Source organism: Oncorhynchus masou, chromosome 18 (assembly GCF_036934945.1).
Source record: "Oncorhynchus masou masou isolate Uvic2021 chromosome 18, UVic_Omas_1.1, whole genome shotgun sequence".
Classification (NCBI taxonomy): domain Eukaryota; kingdom Metazoa; phylum Chordata; class Actinopteri; order Salmoniformes; family Salmonidae; genus Oncorhynchus; species Oncorhynchus masou.
Window position 1 is genome coordinate 57,620,184 of NC_088229.1, and position 19,304 is coordinate 57,639,487.

Consider the following 19,304-nt stretch of genomic DNA (forward strand, 5'->3'; position numbering starts at 1 on the left):
GCAATTCATTGAATTCAAAAGTTCTTCAACATTTACTGGGTTTTTAGGAAATTTTAAAGAGAGACCTACGTGACGCCCTTCTCGCTGAGACAGGATCTCTGAAGCAATCTATACAAACATTTCAACTACGTAAGAACAAGCTTACCTTTTTATAGTTGTGTGGCCACATTTGTTTGCAAGATTGTCCAAAGAAACTATCATCAGCCCGGAACGTCACTCTTTGCGATCCCTTGGTCTCCTGGCAAAAAGCTTGCCAAGTTATGTCGTGGAGAATCTTAACAAAATGTAACACTTACAAGAACTTGTGAATTCAATATAGGCTTGTAATACAAACATATCAGAAGCCTAGATGGTCCGCAGAACACACACTTTTCCAGAGCACTGGCTCTGATTTATACACATACAACATATGAGTCCATCCCACATGCAAATGAAGTTACTTCCCTCAGTCCATCTGCCACCATTATATCCCAATCTGTGCATCCTGCTTGTTCACGCCCAATAACGCCATATCTGCTTTCAGTCAAGTTATAATGGTGACAGGACCTCTTCATGTCCCAAAAATAATACATGCCCATCTTATCCTATGGGCCCCTTATGTTTGGCTTGTCCTTATTAGGACTAGTAGACTATGTGTCTCTTCTGTTCATGTCCTAAAAATATATGCCCTATGTCTATAGTCCATCAGTTGGTCATTTGGCTGACCCCCTCCTTTGTATGTCCCTCTGACCTTGGTATGTCCAGCTGGCCTTACTTTGGCTTCCTGTCCTATACAGTAGACAATGCATTTTACCAGAATGGCAAATGCACTCTAAGTGTATCTTTCCCTTGTGGTACAGTATTAAGTTTATCCCTATATGTACATCTTTCTCCCACAGGCGCTGTTGTGCCCTCTTCATGACTGTGTTGATGTGTTTGCGCCATGATAGGTCCTTAGTGATGTGGACACCGAGGAACTTCAAACTCTCAACTGTCTCCACTACAGCCCTGTGAATGGGGGCGTGCTCAGCCCTCAGCTCCTTTGTCTTTTGAGGGGGAGGTTGTTGTCCTGGCACCACACTTCCAGGTCTCTGACCTCCTCCCTGTAGACTGTCTCATTGTCGTCGGTGATCAGGCCCACCACAGTCGTGTCGTCAGCAAACTTAATGATGTTGTTGGAGTCGTGCGTAGCCACACAGTCGTGGGTGAACAGGGAGTACAGAAGGGGACAAAGCACGCACACCTGAGGGGCCCCAGTCAGCATGGCGGATGTGTTGTTGCCTACTCTCACAACCTGGGGGCGGCCCGTCAGGTAGTCCAGGATCCAGTTGTAGAGGGAAGTGTTTAATCCCAGATTCCTTAGTTTAGTGATGAGATTGGAGGGCACTATGATGTTGAACTCTGAGCTGTAGTCAATGAACAGAATGATCATGTAGGTGTTCCTTTTGTCCAGATGGGAAAGGGCAGTGTGGAGTGCAATAGAGATTGTATAATCTGTGGGGCTGTATGCTAATTGGAGTGGGCCCAGGGTGTCTGGGATGATGGTGTTGATATGAGCCACGACCAGCATTTGAAATCTTTTCATGGTGTTGGGTTCTGAGAATAGGAAATATACTTATTCATGTCACTGAAGGAGAGAGGGTAATGTATAACGTTTACATTATGTCAGGGATCCGATTGAAAGACTGAGTGCAGAGACGCGATCACATGTGGCAGGTATTGATGGATTAGTGATGAAGGGGGGTCGAGGTCAGGTCAGGTCATATTAAGGGAGGAAGAACAGTTTGGCCCATATCACTTCGTGTCCTGCCTAGCAGTAAAATATACAATGTTTATACAGATGTGTAGGAGGAGACTCAGCCTAGGAAGAAGGGTTAAATACCAGTGCTTGTGTGAAAATGTTTTTGTCCTGTGCAGCTGTATTGATCCTCATGGAAGAATAAACGTGGTTGAGCTTTCATGGTGTCCGGTGAGTTTTTTACTCTGAGAATTAAAACCTAACAATGGCTACAGATGTGAGTGCTTCAGGTCGTAAGTAAGACAGGTTACCTTGGCATTCTTGGGCACAGGGACTATGGTGGTCTGCTTGTAACATGTAGTTTTTACAAGCTGGGTCAGGGAGAGGTTGAAAATGTCAGTGAAGACACTTGTAGGTTTCGATCTTGGTAATGTATTGACACTTTGCCTGGTTGATGGTTCATCAGAGCAGGATTTCTAATAAGCTTCTGGACTAGTGTCCCACTCCTTCAAAGTGACAGCTCTAGCTATTAGCTCAGTGCGGATGTTGCCTGTAATCCATGACTTCTGGTTGGGATATGTATGTATGGTCACTGTGGGGAAGATATCGTCAATGCAATTATTAATGAAGATGATGACTGATGAGTTAAACTCCTCCAAGCCATCAGATGAATCTGTCTGTGCAAGCCTGTGCAAGCGAAACAGTCGTGTAACTAAGTATGCGCTTCATCTGACCTCTTCCGTATTCATACTGGTACTTCCTGTTTGAGTTTTTGCTTGTAAGCAGGAATCAGGAGGCTAGAGTTATGGTCAGACTTGCCAAATGGAAGGTGAGGGAGAGCTTTGTATGCATCTCTGTGTGTGGAGTAAAGGTGATCTAGTGTTGTTTTCACCTCTAGTTGCACAGGTGACATCCTTGTAGAAATGAGGTATCACAGATTTCAGTTTTACTGCATTAAAATCACCGGTCATTAGGAGCGTCGTCTCTGGGTGAGCATTTTCTTGTTTGCTTATGGCACATACAGCTCGTTGAGTGCGGCCTTAGTGCCAGCATCGGTTTGTGGTTATAAATAGACAGCTCTTGGTAAATAGTATGGTCTACAACTTATCATGAGGTATTCTTACTCAGGCAATCAGAACCTTAAGACTTCCTTAATATTAGATTTTGCGCACCAGCTGTTGTTAATAAAGAGACGCGCACCCCCTCCCCTGAGCTTACACAAAGCTGCTGTTATGTTCTGCCTATGTATAGAAAAACCATCTAGATTTATATTTTCCATGTCCTTGTTCAGCCACGACTCGGAGAAACATTGGATATTACAGTTCTTCAGATCGCGTCAATAGGATAGCCTCGAACGGAGCTCTTCCAGTTTATTCTCCAGTGATTGCACGTTCGCCAAAAGAACAAAGAGTAGACGCGGCTTATCCACTCTCTGACACAGTCTCATCAGATGTCCCGCACGCTGGCCTCTATAGCACCCCCTCCTCCTTTTCTGAGTGTCGAGGATTTGGATCTGGTCTGGGTGGTCTTTCGCCTCCGACTCATTGAAGTAGAAGTCCTCATCCAAATCGGGTTAGTGACAGCTGTTCTGATGTCCAGAAGCCCTTCTTGGTCATAGGAAACGATGGCGGAAACATTGTGTACAATAAAAGGAAAAATCAGCACAAAATAACACACAAATAGCAATTGGTCGAGTGCCTAAAATGTCCGCTTTTCCTTCCAGCGCCATTATCATTATCTTTTATGGAATTGATTAAATCATCCAACTGACTGGTCTGTGTAGCATGTACGGTGCCTTCAGAAAGTATTCATACCCCTTGACTTATTCCACATTTTGTTGTGTTACAGCCTGAATTCAAAATGGATTAAATATTGTAAAAAAAACAACATCTTAATGCTAAACTTTGTGTTAACAGTTAGTGTACACTTTCCTGTTTCAGCATGACAATGCCCCCGTGCACAAAGCGAGGTCCATGCAGAAATAGTTTGTCTGCACAGAGCCCTGACCTAATCGAACACCTTTGGGATGAATAGTAAGACCGACTGCGAGCCAGGCCTAATCGCCAACATCACTGCCAACCTCACTAATACTCTTCTGGCTGAATGGAAGCAAGTCCCCGGAGCAATGTTCCAACATCTAGTAGAAAGCCTTCGCAGAAGAGTGGAGGCTGTTATGGCAGCAAAGAGGGGGACCATATCCATATTAATGCCCATGATTTTCGAAAGAGATGTTCAACGAGCAGGTGTCCATATACTTTTGATCATGTAGTGTATCAGAAGCCAATGCTTCAGTATAATCTACATGGGATCAAGAGGACATTATAGTATCGTAGCAAGAGATAAACCCTCCTACTATCCTACTATGGTCTCCTTGTGGTATGTGTAGATTATGGTCTTTGTAGCTGTCCAATTTAATATGTGTCTAAGTACAGTATTTAAGATAACATTTGTGACTATGGTATTTTTTGTTTAACGTGACTGTTTTGTTTTATGAGCCTGGTGGTGTTGCTGGCAGCTATAGTATAAACCATGTGCACACCAGCACAGAAGAGAAAAACAGTATGCGGGTGTATAGATATAAAGAGGGCAAGTCGAGGTCAACTGACGACAGACACACAAGGGTGTGTTCTTTTGAGTTTCAGGGGGATGCTGGGAGGAAGGTGACTGAAATTGCTATGGTGATGATGACTAACCTAACCTCTCTCTTTTTCCTCCATCTCCCAACATTTTCCTCTATATTTTTCACTCTTTTTCTGAACATTGCGCTCTATTTCTGAAAATTGCTCTCTTTCTGTCTCTCTTTCTCTCTCTCTCTCTCTCTCTCCCCCTCTTTCTCTATCACCATTTCTCTCTCCCCAGGTTCCCTGACTGTGTCCATCACAGACATGCGTGCTCCAGTGGTGGGGGGCTCCGGGGGTGTCTACGCTCTGTGCTCGGCGCATCTGGCCAACGTCGTCATGGTAACTGCCGTCATCATCGCCTTCATTGTCACACTTGATAGCAGTATCAATGGAGACCAAAATGTCAGAGAAATCCCGTTAAGAGAGTTCTCCTCCACACAACATCCTTCTGTTTTTGTTTTGTGTTTAGATAGACTCTTGTGCTTGCCCTCATCAAGCTCTGCAGGTGTGAGTGGGATGTACAATGGGAGCTATGCGTTTTAGCAAGGATTCCATGCCAGAGAGCACACACAGAGAGTGGGTCCCTATCAATACGATGCGATATGGAATTTTTATAACCGGCTAACAAGCACTTTTTTTGATAAGAGCCATCGAATATTCCAGAACCCCCATGATCATAGCTTATCAGAAAGGAACTCTGCATTTGGGCTATTGACTTAACTTGAAAGGCTGTTTTAATTCCTCCCTTGATCTGTTATTCGTTGTTTTCCTTTGTAATTTATTCTTAACACCTCTCTATTTAGAAGTGCCAAACTCTATGCATATGGGAATATTAAAGGCTATGTCAATCTGTTCCTCAGTACTCCCTCGGTGCCTGGTCTGCCAAATGTCTCCGCAACAGAAAACATAAAATGTGTGATCACACTGTCTGTGTGTGTGTGTGTGTGTGTGTGTGCGTGCGTCAGCATCAGTGTGTCTGGATGTGCGATGTCTCAGCACATTCTGTCAGAAGACTCAGGGCTGTGTAAGATCTGATGAATCACTCTTAGTAGAGAAGGCCTTCACTACAAGCAAAAGAGATGCCAGCAAAAGTCAAACTCAAAATGCATCAGCAGCCCCAGAGTAAAGAGTTTAAACTTTGACCCCTACTCCCAGAAAACTAAGCGTCTGTTGTTTATTATACCTGGCCCCTGGGTTTGTTTTTTCTTCTTTGCGTCTCAGGGGGTGGATGTGTTTTTACTCCAGTAGACCTCATCTATCTGTCCAAAAGCTTTTATCGTCAGTTATTTGGATGAGACGGTTGAACAGCGGTTTTGTCTCACTGCTGTCAAGGCCATCAAAATGATTTATGTTAAATCGGCCAAATGCCTCTTCATACTACATTAAAGTTCAGACTGAACAAGAAATCTGCACCTATCCTGGTTGAATTAACACTTTAATTTGTCCTCCCGCGGCTAACTAGAGACCCCATTAACCTTTTATGTACTGTATGTTGATCTTATAATTTATTGAAAACTTAAGTGTCATATACTCATCCAAGGTTAAAGTGAGAAAAACGTTAAATTTTATTCACCCCAATGTCTGTGCGCGTGTGTGCGTGCGTGCGTGTGTGTGTGTGTGTGTGTGTGTGTGAGTGTAAATGGGCCGTTCCACCAATTGGGTAGCCTTTTAAGTAATGTAAGCTGGTGGGAAAAAAATGTTTAACATTCTGTCATAAAGAGCACTTGTTCAACTTAACAAAATCCTTTTAGGGCTAGGCGTCCCGCAAGCGGGACAACTTCCGGTGAAGCTGGAGGGCATGCAATTCAAATAAATAATCATAAAAATTATGAATATTTAACATTTAGGTACATATAAGTGTCTTAAATAGGTTGAAAGCTTAAATCCTTGTTAATCTAACTGCACTGTCTGATTTACAGTAGCTATTACAGTGAAAACATGCCATGCGATTGTTTGAGGACGGCACCCCACGTCAAAATATTTTTCCACTCGCAACGGTTTCATATTCACAAATTGCGATTAAATAGTCACTTACTTTTTGAAACTCTTCCTCTGATTGGTCATCCAAAGGGTCCCAGCTATAACATGTAGTGTAGTGTCGTTTTGTTAGATAAAATCCTTCTTTATATCTCAAAAAGTCAGTTTAGTTGGTGCCATCGATTTGAGTAATCCACTCGTTCAACATGCAGAGAAAGGAATCCGAAAATCTACCCCTAAACTTTGTTTCAACAAGTCAAAATACATTTCTACCTACTCCTCAGATACCCTAAAATGTAATCAAACTATAATATCTCTTACGTAAAGAAGTATGTTCAATAGGAAACCGATTTTAGCAGGTGCGTCCTGTCTTCATGGCACGCGCTAACACGAATTTCCAAGACTGTGCACCTTACTAAAACTAATATATCTTATTCGTATTTGAAGTTACAAGCATGAAACCTTGAACATATACTGCTGACACCCCGTGGAAGCCATAGGATTTTCAATATGACCTTATACTTGCCATTCTAAGAGGATGGTCTCTCAAAAACGGTCTCTTTGGATTTTCTCCTACTATATCTATTGTGTTATATTCTCCTACATTATTTTAACATTTCTACAAACTTCAAAGTGTTTTTTTCCAATGGTACCAATTATATGTATATCCTGTTCTTCAGGGCCTGAGCAACAGGCAGTTTACTTCGGGCACGTCATTCAGGCACAAATTGAGAAAAAAGGGGCCGAGCCCTAAGAAGATTTATTTAAAATAAAAAACATGTTTTCACATCTCGCGAGGTTAAATAAAGAAATGACTATAGTAAGTGCCTATTAAGTGCCAAATAAAGTAACAGGGTTGCCTGTAACAGGGTTTAAAACGTCATCTTAAATCATCCATAACTCCCCTCGTGACAGGGGGAATGGAAGCCTGTTGTATTCAACGGGGAGGGGCAATTAAATGCAAGCTTCACACATTTTTATTTTATTGTTAAAACATTTCTAGCCATCAATGGTAACAGGGTTGACGTTTTATGCTCGACCCGCTCATTTTTCCACCACAAAACATAAGAAAATGTACAACGCTATGATTTCACTAGTGTAGATATTTTATTTTTATTGAGCAACAAGCTAAAGAAAATAAATAGGATGAAATGAGATTAGCACTTTGCTCATAAGAATGAAGACCTTTTGAAGACAGACATTTCTTTTCGGAGCTAATGTAAAAGATGTACCACTTCCTCTCGATTCGGCCCATACCTGGCATGAGCACGAACACGTGACCTCTGCCTTAAACACCTGTGACTGCCCTCCTCAAGCGTCTTAGCCAAATGCGCCACCTCAAAAGCTAGCTAATGAGGCAATGCAAGCGGGGACACTTAATGTCGAGGAGTAGGTTTCACACATCCCCATGTGCTACACTAACATCGTCTTGATGTAGAAAATCCAAAGAAAAGTTCTCCGTTTTTAGAATACTGTACAAAAGCATCCCATTATCCCCTTGTCTCAATGGAGGTACAGCTTCATTTAGATCCCTGAGCTTAGTATTGATAGGTAAAATGGAGGATACACTTCTCTCCATTGAGAGCATGTAAAACAAACTTCAGCAAGGAAAAAAATAAGGGAAAGTGAGCGTCTCTATCACGTGAATGCCCCCCTTCTCCCTTCCTTATTCATGCTGATTGGTTGACCTCCCCCGTACTCTGACACTTGTCATTTTTTGTGCTATTACTGCACTTTCATGAGGCCCTGCCGTCGCATGGACGAATAGGCTGAGTTGTGTGTATAGGCCTGCACTTTATTGACTTTCTTCAGGATCTTTAATCTTGCGTGGCACTCGGCTTTGCCTGCCTGGCTTCCTCTGCAAGGGAGCAAAACACTACTGCTTCCTTCCCGGTCTCCCAGGACCTGGAGGATATGAAGAGGGACGAGATTGGTGCAATCCTTCATCCTGGGTAATAAACATGTTATTCTGGGGCAGAAACCTTTTGTATTATCCCAGGAGGAACACAGGGTGTTTTATTGGACCGTTCTCACCCTCTGTAAAGCTATCTTAACCCTGATTAATAGAACGGGCAGCTAGGTGGATCCACCGATTGGAGAACAGCCAGGTGTATAATCATGTCTCTGTCTAGTAGGCCTGTCCTCATCCTACCTGTATGGAAGTGGATGTCTGATCGCTGTGGTTCACACACGTTCCCTACAGAATGCAGAGATGGTGGAGATACTCACTGTGTAAGCTGTAAATGTACAGGACTTTGGAGCTGACTGTTTGTGTTTGACTTGCCGCTCGTCTCTCTGTTTTGCAGAACTGGGCCGGTATGCGGTGTCCATACAAGCTCCTCCGCATGATTCTGGCACTGGTGTGCAGTAAGTTTCCTACTATATCCATATTACCATTCAATATCTACACTATTTTCAAATCAAATTGTATTGGTCACATTTACGTGTTTTGCAGATGTTATTGTAGGTATAGCGAAATGCATGTGTTATAACTTGAGTGGGCCTTGTAAAATGAGTTGAGGTATTGCTTCAAGTGCAATGGGGAGGAGTGAGTGCAGATTGGATATGTAGTATTTTGTTCAGAGGATATGACTTATGCTGTATGGCAGTGACTTTTCCCAATTCACTACGACTTTCGTCAGTGTGCAATATGTCCCGTCCGTCTGTCCCGCGTTGGACTTCCCCATACCTCAGTCTAGTGTATCCTTAGCCAGCCCATCTCTTTAAACATAGCCTTAGCCATAGCAAAGCCCTAGTCTTGGACTCTACTCAAAACTCTATCTGCCATATCCCACATTTCCACTGATATTGATGACTTCTTCCATTGCAGTGAGTTCGGAGGTGGGCCGTGCCGTGTGGCTGCGCTTCTCCCCGCCCTTGCCCTCCTCGGGGCCTCAGCCCAGCTTCATGGCCCACCTGGCGGGGGCGGTGGTAGGCATCAGCATGGGCCTGCTCATCCTGCGCAGCTACGAGGAGAGCCTGCAGAAGCAGTGCTCCTGGTGGGTCATCCTCTTCTCCTTCATCACCTTCCTTCTCTTCGCCATCTTCTGGAACATCTTCGCCTACGAGCTGCTGGGGGTGCAGCTTCCACCCGCTCCCTGACACCAAGAAGATCTCTCTCACTCCATTACATTTCCCCTCTCACTGTCACATGTCAAGACCCAGCGCCTTCGCCGTATCCTTTTCCTGTCCGCTCAACCAACCTCCCCGGCAACACCATTCAAAACACAGGAAGTTATTTAATTCAAAACTGTACAGAGCAGGAATAATTTTTCCCAATGTACCCATATCATCATAGAATGATCTCTGTTTTGTAGTGGGAGGGAATTTGGTAGCAATATATGCAGGTGAAAGATGTGTAGCTGTCTTTATATTCTCATTGTGGAGCATCCCTTTTGTCTTCTGTGTTGAAGCTTAACCCAGCTTCAGGTAGAACCTGTCAGAGAGCCATTATGATTAATACCATGCAGCGTCAGCTCTCCTTTGCGTTCAGAGTGGGTTTATGACCCTTGAGGTGCTTCTTACTGGACAGATGTGTGTTCTGTCGGTATTCCTCACTGCCCCTTTTAAAGACATGAGGCAGAAGGACACCAATGTTCTACTGCCCAACATGCACCTAAACACTCGATCTACACTGTGGAATAAGAATAGGAATTCACAGGATTAGGTATTACATGTAACAAGGAATGCAGCTAGGAAGGTGGAAAAGACAGAGAAGAAAATAAATCAATGCTGAAACCGTTAAATCCTATTTCCCCACCATCACCACTGTGGTGCTCATGTCCCTAGTAGCCATTGTCACTCTCATTTTCCACCCAACCTAAATGCTTCAGCAGGTTAGCATTAATCTCTAGCAGTACCATACCCTAGCCTGCTAAAGCACCAGCATCTCATCTTGCCCATGCTCTAAGGTCCAAACTAAGACGTGTGCTCTTTACACCCCCGGACACACCAACCCGCACCCTTCTCCTGTGTCACCGTCTCCAAGAACAACCACTGCCTGATGCTGTAAGTCAGCGCGGGAACGCAAAGTGAGCGACACAGGCCTCTCTGTCTATTCTCACTCTAACAGGCGGAACTGGGGAGGGCAAAGGACATGTCATCATCGCCTGACCTCTGACCTTCGTGTCCCAGCGGGCATTGGGTTCAGTCTGTCAAAGCCCAGTCTATACCTCAGTGTCTCATTCTTAGGGACTGTATACTTTTGTAAAGGAATGTACACATAAAAAAGGAGTGTTAATCATTTATTTCTGTTTCTTTCTTGTTTGGGAAAACAAAAGAAGAACATTTCAAATGGTGCAGACGTAATGCTATGATTGTTGTTCTTATGATTACTCCTACTATACAGCTTTGATCCTCTGAAAGTGATTCGACAGCAGACACCCCTGGTTACTATGATGAATGAACATCAATGAAGCAAGTTACACTCATCTTGATCAATCTTAGTGCTTTACAGAATAAGCCATAGAAGAACCCATTCAACGTAGAAATGGAAAACAAAGGCAGAGTGAAAACAGTCAGTGACTGTTTGCTGGTATATGCTTCGGTGAAATTTCTGCCGTGTCGTCCTCATTGGTAATGTCAAAGCTGATAATAACACATGTCATATGAGTTATGTGGCAAATGAGACAGGATGACAAAGCCAAACTGTTTGTGCAAGAACATGCTTGAGAAACGCTGGACTGTCGCTCTCAGGCGACATTAGATATTTGTTGATAAACACATCTTAAAATCTTGGTTGCCAGATAGAATATTTAGACACACGTTACTACATGGTTGCCAGATTCTAAATCCCCCCCAGTGTGGTGATGCCTGACGACAGTATATTTTGGTTAATGGCACATTTTGGAGAGAGAAACCTGCCACAAATTAGTTCATTGACTGAATCAAGAAATTGCTAAGCTTTGACTAATCTTGAAATTCCATTCACTTATTTAATTTCTGTATATTTTTTCTTCAATCTTTAGTCTATTTAATTAGGAAGGTTTCTTCTGACTGCTTTAGAAAACTTTTAGAGTTGCCAATGCTGACAATTGGTCTCAGACAATCCTCAGCATACATGATTATGTCACTGACAGATGATACAGGCATACTGAGTGTGCCATAATGAATAACTCTATGAAAGGTGAATTCTATCTAAGAGGAGGATAATTGTGCCTCGTAAGCTAAAGAATCCATAGCACATTAACCCAGAAAAGGCATAGGACTGATGAAAGGGCTATAAACTAAATACCGATGTTATTGTAAAACACATAAAACTGTTAAAAGGTCCAATGCAGCCATTTTTATCTCAATATCAAATCATTTCTGGTTAACAATTAAGTACCACACTGTGATTGCTTTAAAAATGTACTTCTTAGCAAAGAGCAATATCTCAATAAATAATTTTGCTAGGACTGAGTGAGGAGTGGAAAACTGAAAACTAGCTGTTATTTTCAGAGAGGTTCTTATGGGTATATTAATGAATTGATGTCACCAGGCAGGCCAAAACTACATCCAACCAAAACAGGCAGACATTTCAGGTGGTCTTTTCAAACAGCTCTTACACTAAAAAGGCATTATCATCATTTTCACAGTATTATTCCAACCTCATAGCGTGGAAATATACTATATAAAACAAAGGAGAATCGGGTTTTTGACTGCACTGGACCTTGAATAGGAACCTTCCAGGAAATGAAAACTAAACGACTGAAGGGGTGACAAAAGCTGAAGTACATGGTACAAGCTTCGATCTCCCCACCCTTAAAAACGCACCAAGGTCTCAGTTAAAACAGGATTTTTAATTGTACTTTTAAATCACTGTATGTCTAATAAATCCTAAATCGTGTTTATTTAATCAAAATAACCCAAAATATATATGTTTTATCATGTATTTCTCTGAGACTCTTTTTGCCATTGAAATGCTCAGTCTGATTGTGCGGGCGTGTCAATACGAATGTAAATATATTTACATACACAGCCCTGATTGGCGTATAGGATCTTCTAGACTCCAGAGCCTACCCCGCTTATCCCTTCAAAGTAGGAGGCATAGAGATCCTATTAAATGACTAATCCCTCAATGTTCCAGAAAGGCAAGAAATGGCAGCCATTTTGGTCAAGGAGAAATCCAAACCAGTCTAATTGGAATTAATGTCAGTAAAGGCATAGGTGATGTATTTTCTGCTTTTCCTTATGCTGGAAAATAAAAGTAAGGCATGTGATATATCAGAAGTTGTTTAATAGAAATACTGCCATATACAGTACATACAGTTGAAGTCGGAAGTTTACATACACTTAGGTTGGAGTCATTAAAACTCGTTTTTCAACCACTCCACAAATTCCTTGTTAACAAACTATAGTTTTCGCAAGTCGGTTAGGACATCTATCTTGTGTATGACACAAGTAATATTTCCAACAATTGTTTACAGACAGCTTATTTCACTTATAACTCACTGTATCACAATTCCAGTGGGTCAGAAGTTTACATACACTAAATTGACTGTGCCTAAATTGACTGGGGATGTATTTCAAGGTCTACCTTCAAACTCAGTGCCTCTTTGCTTGACATCATGGGAAAATCAAAATAAATCAGCCAAGACCTCAACCTTTTTTTTATAGACCTCCACAAATCTGGTTCATCCTTGGGAGCAATTTCCAAATGCCTGAAGGTACCACATTCACCTGTACAAACAATAGTATGCAAGTATAAACACCATGGGACCACACAGCCATCATACCGCTCAGGAAGGAGACGCGTTCTGTCTCCTAGAGATGAACGTACTTTGGTGCGAAAAGTTCAAATCAATCCCAGAACAACAGCAAAGGACCTTAAGATGCTGGAGAAAACAGGTAAAAAAGTATCTATATCCACAGCAAAACGAGTCCTATATCGACATAACCTGAAAGGCCTCTCAGCAAGGAAGAAGCCACTGCTCCAGAACCGCCATAAAAAAACAGACAACGGTTTGCAACTGCACATGGGGACAAAGATCATACTTTTTGGAGAAATGTCCTCTGGTCTGATGAAACAAAAATAGAACTGTTTGGCCATAATGACCATCGTTATGTTTGAAGGAAAAAGGGGGAGGCTTGCAAGCCGAAGAACACCATCCCAACCGTGAAGCACGGGGGTGGCAGCATCATGTTGTGGGGGTGTTTTGCTACAGGAGGGACTGGTGCACTTCACAAAATAGATGGCATCATGACGGTGGAAAATTATGTGGATATATAGAAGCAACATCTCAAGACATCAGTCAGGAAGTTAAGGCTTGGTCGCAAATGAGTCTTCCAAATGGACAATGACCCCAAGCATACTTCCAAAGTTGTGGCAAACATGCTTAAGGACAACAAAGTCATGGTATTGGAGTGGCCATCAAAAAGCCCTGACCTCAATCCTATCGAAAATATGTGGGCAGAACTGAAAAAATGTGTGCAAGCAAGGAAGCCTACAAACCTGACTCAGTTACACCAGCTCTGTCAGGAGGAATGGGCCAAAATTCACCCAACTTATTGTGGGAAGCTTGTAAAAGGCTACCGAAAACATGACCTAAGTTAAACAATTTAAAGGCAATGCTAGCAAATACAAATTTAGTGTATGTAAACTTCTTTTGATGAAAGAAAGAAAAGCTGAAATAAATCTCTCTACTATTATTCTGACATTTCACATTCTTAAAATAAAGTGGTGATCCTAACTGACCTAAGACAGTGACTTTTTACTAGGGTTAAATGTCAGGAATTGTGAAAAACTGAGTTTAAATGTATTTGGCTAAGGTGTATGTAAACTTCCGACTTCAACTGTATACAATGCCTTCGGAAAGTATTCAGACCCCTTGACTTTTTCCACATTTTGTTAGGTTACAGCCTTGTTCTAAAATTGATTAAATTGTTTGTTTTTTCATCATCAATCTACACACAATACCCCATAATGACAAAGCAAAAACTGGTTTGTAGACAATTTTGCTAATTTATAAAAAAATAAACTAAAACATCACATTTCCATAAGTATTCAGACCCTTTACTCAGTACTTTGTTGAAGCACCTTTGGCAGCGATTAAGTCTTCTTAGGTATGATGCTACAAGCTTGGCACACCTGTATTTGGGGAGTTTCTCCCATTTTTTTCTGCAGATCCTGTCAAGCTCTGTCAGGTTGGATGGGGAGCGTTGCTGCACAGCTATTTTCAGGTCTCTCCTGAGATGTTTGATCGGGTTCAAGTCTGGCCTCTGGCTGGGCCACTCAAGGACATTCAAAGACTTGTCCCAAAGCCACACCTGCATTGTCTTGGCTGTGTGCTTAGGGTCATTGTCCTGTTGGAAGGTGAACCTTCGCCCCAGTCTGAGGTCCTGAGCGCTCTGGAGCAGGATTTCATCAAGGATCTCTGTGCTTTGTGCCGTTCATTTTGCCTCGACCCTGACATGTCTTCCAGTCCCTGCCGCTGAAAAACATCCCCATGCTTCACCATAGGGAAGGTTTCCTCAAAAAGTTCAATCTTTTTTTCATCAGACCAAAGAATCTTGTTTCTCATGGTCTGACAGCCCCCAAGCGCTGCACCCGTGCTGCAGAGATGGTTGTCCTTCTGGAAGGTTCTCCCATCTCCACAGAGGAACTCCGGAGCTCTGTCAGAGGGATCATCGGGTTCTTGGTCACCTCCCTGACCAAGGCCCTTCTCCCCCGATTGCTCAGTTTGGCCGGGCGGCCAGCTCTAGGAAGAGTCTTGGTGGTTCCAAACTTCTTCCATTTAAGAATGATGGAGGCCACTGTGTTCTTGGGGACCTTCAATGCTGCAGAACATTTTTGGTACCCTTCCCCGGATCTGTGCCTCGACACAATCCTGTCTTGGAGCTCTATGGACAATTACTTTGACCACATGGCTTGGTTTTTGCTCTGACATGCACTGTCAACTGTGGGACCTTATATAGACAGGTGTGTGCCTTTCCAAATCATGTCAAATTAATTGAATTTACCACAGGTGGACTACAATCAAGTTGTAGAAACATCTCAAGGATGATCAATGGAAACAGGATGCACCTGAGCTCAATTTCGAGTCTCATAGCAAAGGGTCGGAATACTTATGTAAATAAGGTATTTCTGTTTTTTTGTTTTAATATGTTAGCAAACATTTAATTATTGGGTATTGTGTGTAGATTGATGAGGAAATTGTTTTATTTAACCCATTTTAAAATATGGCTGTAACATATCAAAATGTGGAAAAATTCAAGGGGTCTGAAGGCACTGTATATTATATATATATATATATATATATATATATATATATACAGTTTATACAGATTTTATACCAATTTTCTGTATAAATAGCCTCTAAAATAGACCATCTAAAAGTTTGTTTACTTGGAAAGCTGTGAGTGCTATTATATGATACAATATCAGTACTTGTTGAATTTATAACATAATTGATTTCAGCCAGTGTATGGCTGTGGATTGACTGCTTTGCTTGAATGGCAAACTGACAGTTCATTTTTAAATTAATGCAATCATTCCTCTAAATCTGGCTGGCTATCTAGCTAACAAACATACAGTGCATATAAATTCTTCAAAATCATTTTTTAATACCAAATCTTATCACAGCACTGGCAAACCATGGTTGACTGCAATGTCATGATATGGGCCAAAAACTCCATCCCACCGGATTTTTTTTCAAACCGTTTTTACAGAAAAAGGGCATTATGATAATCTTCACAATTTCAGTGTTATTTAGACCTCATAGTGTTTTTTAAAAATGACGTTTTTAACTGCACTGCCCCTTTAAGTTAGTTGTTCTAAATGTATGATCAGTCTCAAATAAGTCTCCAACTCTGTATTCATCGACATGCTCATTTTTTCCTCTCTCTTTTCACCATGGCATATGAGGCAGCCGTCAGGGGAAATAAGAAGTGCATATATCCTAATTAAGCAGGCAGAGAAAAGTCGTCAGGAGTGGTTTATTATCCATCTGTAAGCCAAATTACCTGGCCCTAGGCCTCCTCCAAACACAGCAGCACTAACAACACATCTTCTACAAAAGCCCATCCAATCCCACTCTCCTTTTGGCTATGAAGCTGTCTGCTTCATCCAGACAGCCGAGGATCTGGGGGGAGAGGCATAAACACTGTAATGAAGGAGCAAGTGTCATCTCCAGGCTGATATGTGACAACTTTGCCATGTGCCAAAGTGTGACTGTGAGCGATGCAGGGAGAGGGGGAATAGAGAAAGAGGAATGGAGGTGGCACAACTCATAAAACACCATTGGGGTCGTAAAGCAGCTGTGTGTGCCTTCATATCTTGTCGTGTGCACATCACAACGCCTCGGGCGTCGGAAGTGATGTATGGCTGTTACGCAGGGCTCAGTTCTAACAGAACCTGGGGCTCCACCAATGTAAAATCTCTTATTTTTTCAGTAAATGTGACAGGCCGCATGATGTTGATTTGATTGCTGTCTTTTGTTTTCATCTACATAGGTGGGCCTGGTGAAGAATAGCATGAGTAGAATAGGGGCAGCCAGCCAATCATACAGTATCATGTGATCCATTTTATTAGAACACCACCACCACCTTTTTAGTGAGCGGTCTGAAGACCCCCCTCATATATTTGTCAGTGTCCATGAATAGCCTAACACCTTGAAGGTAGTATTGTTGAACCACATCCCAATTAAAGGACGTCACTGTTAAAAGAGAGTGGAACCAACGTACCATCTTGCCACGTGCCCTCCATTTTCCTTGGATGCGTCAAACCCCTAGTTGACATCATTCTATGGAGCCGTTCTCAAACAACTTTCCCTGTTCATTCCTTCTCTGCTTGTCCGTGTCTAAATGCAACAACTTTTGTAGCAAGCATACTTGAGATTTATACTGTTATTAGATATTCCAGACCCCATGTGTTTTGTCATAGGTGAGCTTTATTTTTTGCACTTGTTGTAACGTGATAAACTGAACATGTCATTGTGCCAATATGTTATAGTGCCATTTTGCTCTTTATTTTATGCTTTCATAGGTATTACTTTCTTACCACAATCCGTTGTGCTCTTATGGATAATGCCTTGTTACATCCAATGCATCTACACCCTAAACTTGGCTGTTGCGTTTGTGTGTGATGAAAGGCATCCGGTCAGGAGGATCACTGCACTGCATCACTGATCTGATCTTTATATTTTATGGATATGTAGATCAACCAACCTTATTGATATCAATATGCAGTATCTGCTTTAAGCTGATGCTTGTGACCAAGCAGGATGCCTTCTCTTAGTATGTGTCAGCGGTGTACTACTTGAACATGGGGTACTGTAATGCAGTACTGTATGAGGCAAGCTACTGTAGCTCATTAGCCAGATAAACTTATTTTCAATAAGAATCGAAGCAAGCAAACCAGCACATTACTTTCTCAGTATCCTTCTAATACAAAGAAACTTGATAGCAGTGGAATCCACACATGGTTTGACCAACATACAACTATCAACAGTTATCCAAGTTGTTTTCATCCATTTCTAGACCATTATAATACCAGTATATGGAGGTTTTGAATGCAGAATATGGTACAATATTATGGATAATTGAGGCAGTTTGGTTTAAGGTCATGTGTGCTGCTGTGGTAGTTTTCACTGGCTGTTATCTTGCATTGATAAAATGGTGCCAAGCTTCGGCAGTTAAGTTTCCAAATCCAGACCAGAGGTTGTACCAATACAGCTTTACAAAAAAATAATTGTAAAAAAATTAACAAAGAGGCTATTTTTCTCTGGGTCACCAAGAAACAAATGAAAACTAAATTTAATGTAAATATGGATAGTTTATATTAAAGTCCTCATTAATTATTTCATGATGTATTGTACTTTTTAAATGTTCTCAACTGAACCATTTTCTATTGTATATATTTTGTTTTTATTTTGTACTGTTCATTGTATTTGCTTTAATTTAGGAACAATACGAATAAAGAACAATACTGTGGAAATGTCTCATCATCCCACCGCTATATTTATTATACGAGCCACCTTGTACATACACTACATTATCAAAAGTATGTGGACACCTGCTCGTCAAACATCTCATTCCAAAATCATGGGCATTAATATGGAGTTGGCCCCCCCTTTGCTGTAATAGCAGCCTCCACTCTTCTGGGAAGGCTTTCCACTAGATGTTGGAACATTGCTGCGGGGACTTGCTTCCATTTAGCCACGAGCATTAGTGAGGTTGGGGACTGATTTTAGGTGATTAGGCCTGGCTCGCAGTCAGCTTTCCAATTCATCCCAAAGGTGGGGTTGTGGTCTGGGCCCTGTGGAGGCCAGTCAAGATCTTCCACACTTATCTCGACAAACCATTTCTATACGGACCTCACTTTGTGCAGGGGGCATTGTCATGCTGAAACAGGAAAGGGCCTTCCCCAAACTGTTGCCACAAAGTTGGAAGCACAGAATCGTCTAGAATTTCATTGTATGCCGTAGCGTTAAAATTTCCCTTCAGTGGAACTAAGGGACCTAGCCCGATCCATGTAAAACACCCCCAGACCAATATTCCTCCTCCACAAAACTTTACAGTTGGCACTATGCATTGGGGCAGGTAGCGTTCTCCTGGCATCCACCAAACCCAGATTTGTCCGTCGAACTACCAGATGGTGAAGCATGATTCATCGCTTCAGAGAAACATTTCCACTGCTCCAGAGTCCAATGGTGGCGAGCTTAAAACCGCTCCAGCCGATGTTTGGCATTGCCGACGTTAGGCTTGTGTGCGGCTGCTCAGCCATGGAAAGCCATTTCATGAAGCTTTCAACTAACAATAATTGTGCGGACGTTGCTTCCAGAGGCCGTTTGGAACTCAGGAGTGAGTGTTGGAACTGAGGACAAAGCGCTTCAGCGGTCTCACTGTGAGCTCGTGTGGCCTACCACTTCGTGGCTGAGCCATTGTTGCTCCCAAACGTGTCCACTTCACAATAACAGCACTTACAGTTGACCAGGGCAGCTCAAGCAGGGCAGAAATTTGACATGCTAACTTGTTGGAAAGGTGACATCATTTGACAGTGCCACGTTGAA

General features: G+C 42.2%; 1 protein-coding gene across 1 annotated transcript in view; it reads left to right on the forward strand.

The window, feature by feature from the left end:
- rhbdl1 (rhomboid, veinlet-like 1 (Drosophila)) overlaps positions 1 to 18,233 on the forward strand; it is a 63,945-nt gene extending 45,712 nt beyond the window's left edge. The window contains exons 6-8 of the mRNA XM_064923844.1: positions 4,577 to 4,677; positions 8,622 to 8,682; positions 9,146 to 18,233. Coding sequence (XP_064779916.1) covers positions 4,577 to 4,677; positions 8,622 to 8,682; positions 9,146 to 9,417 — 434 coding nt within the window. The 3' untranslated portion in view covers positions 9,418 to 18,233. The remainder of the gene's footprint in view (positions 1 to 4,576; positions 4,678 to 8,621; positions 8,683 to 9,145) is intronic.
- The last annotated feature ends 1,071 nt before the right edge of the window (positions 18,234 to 19,304 follow it).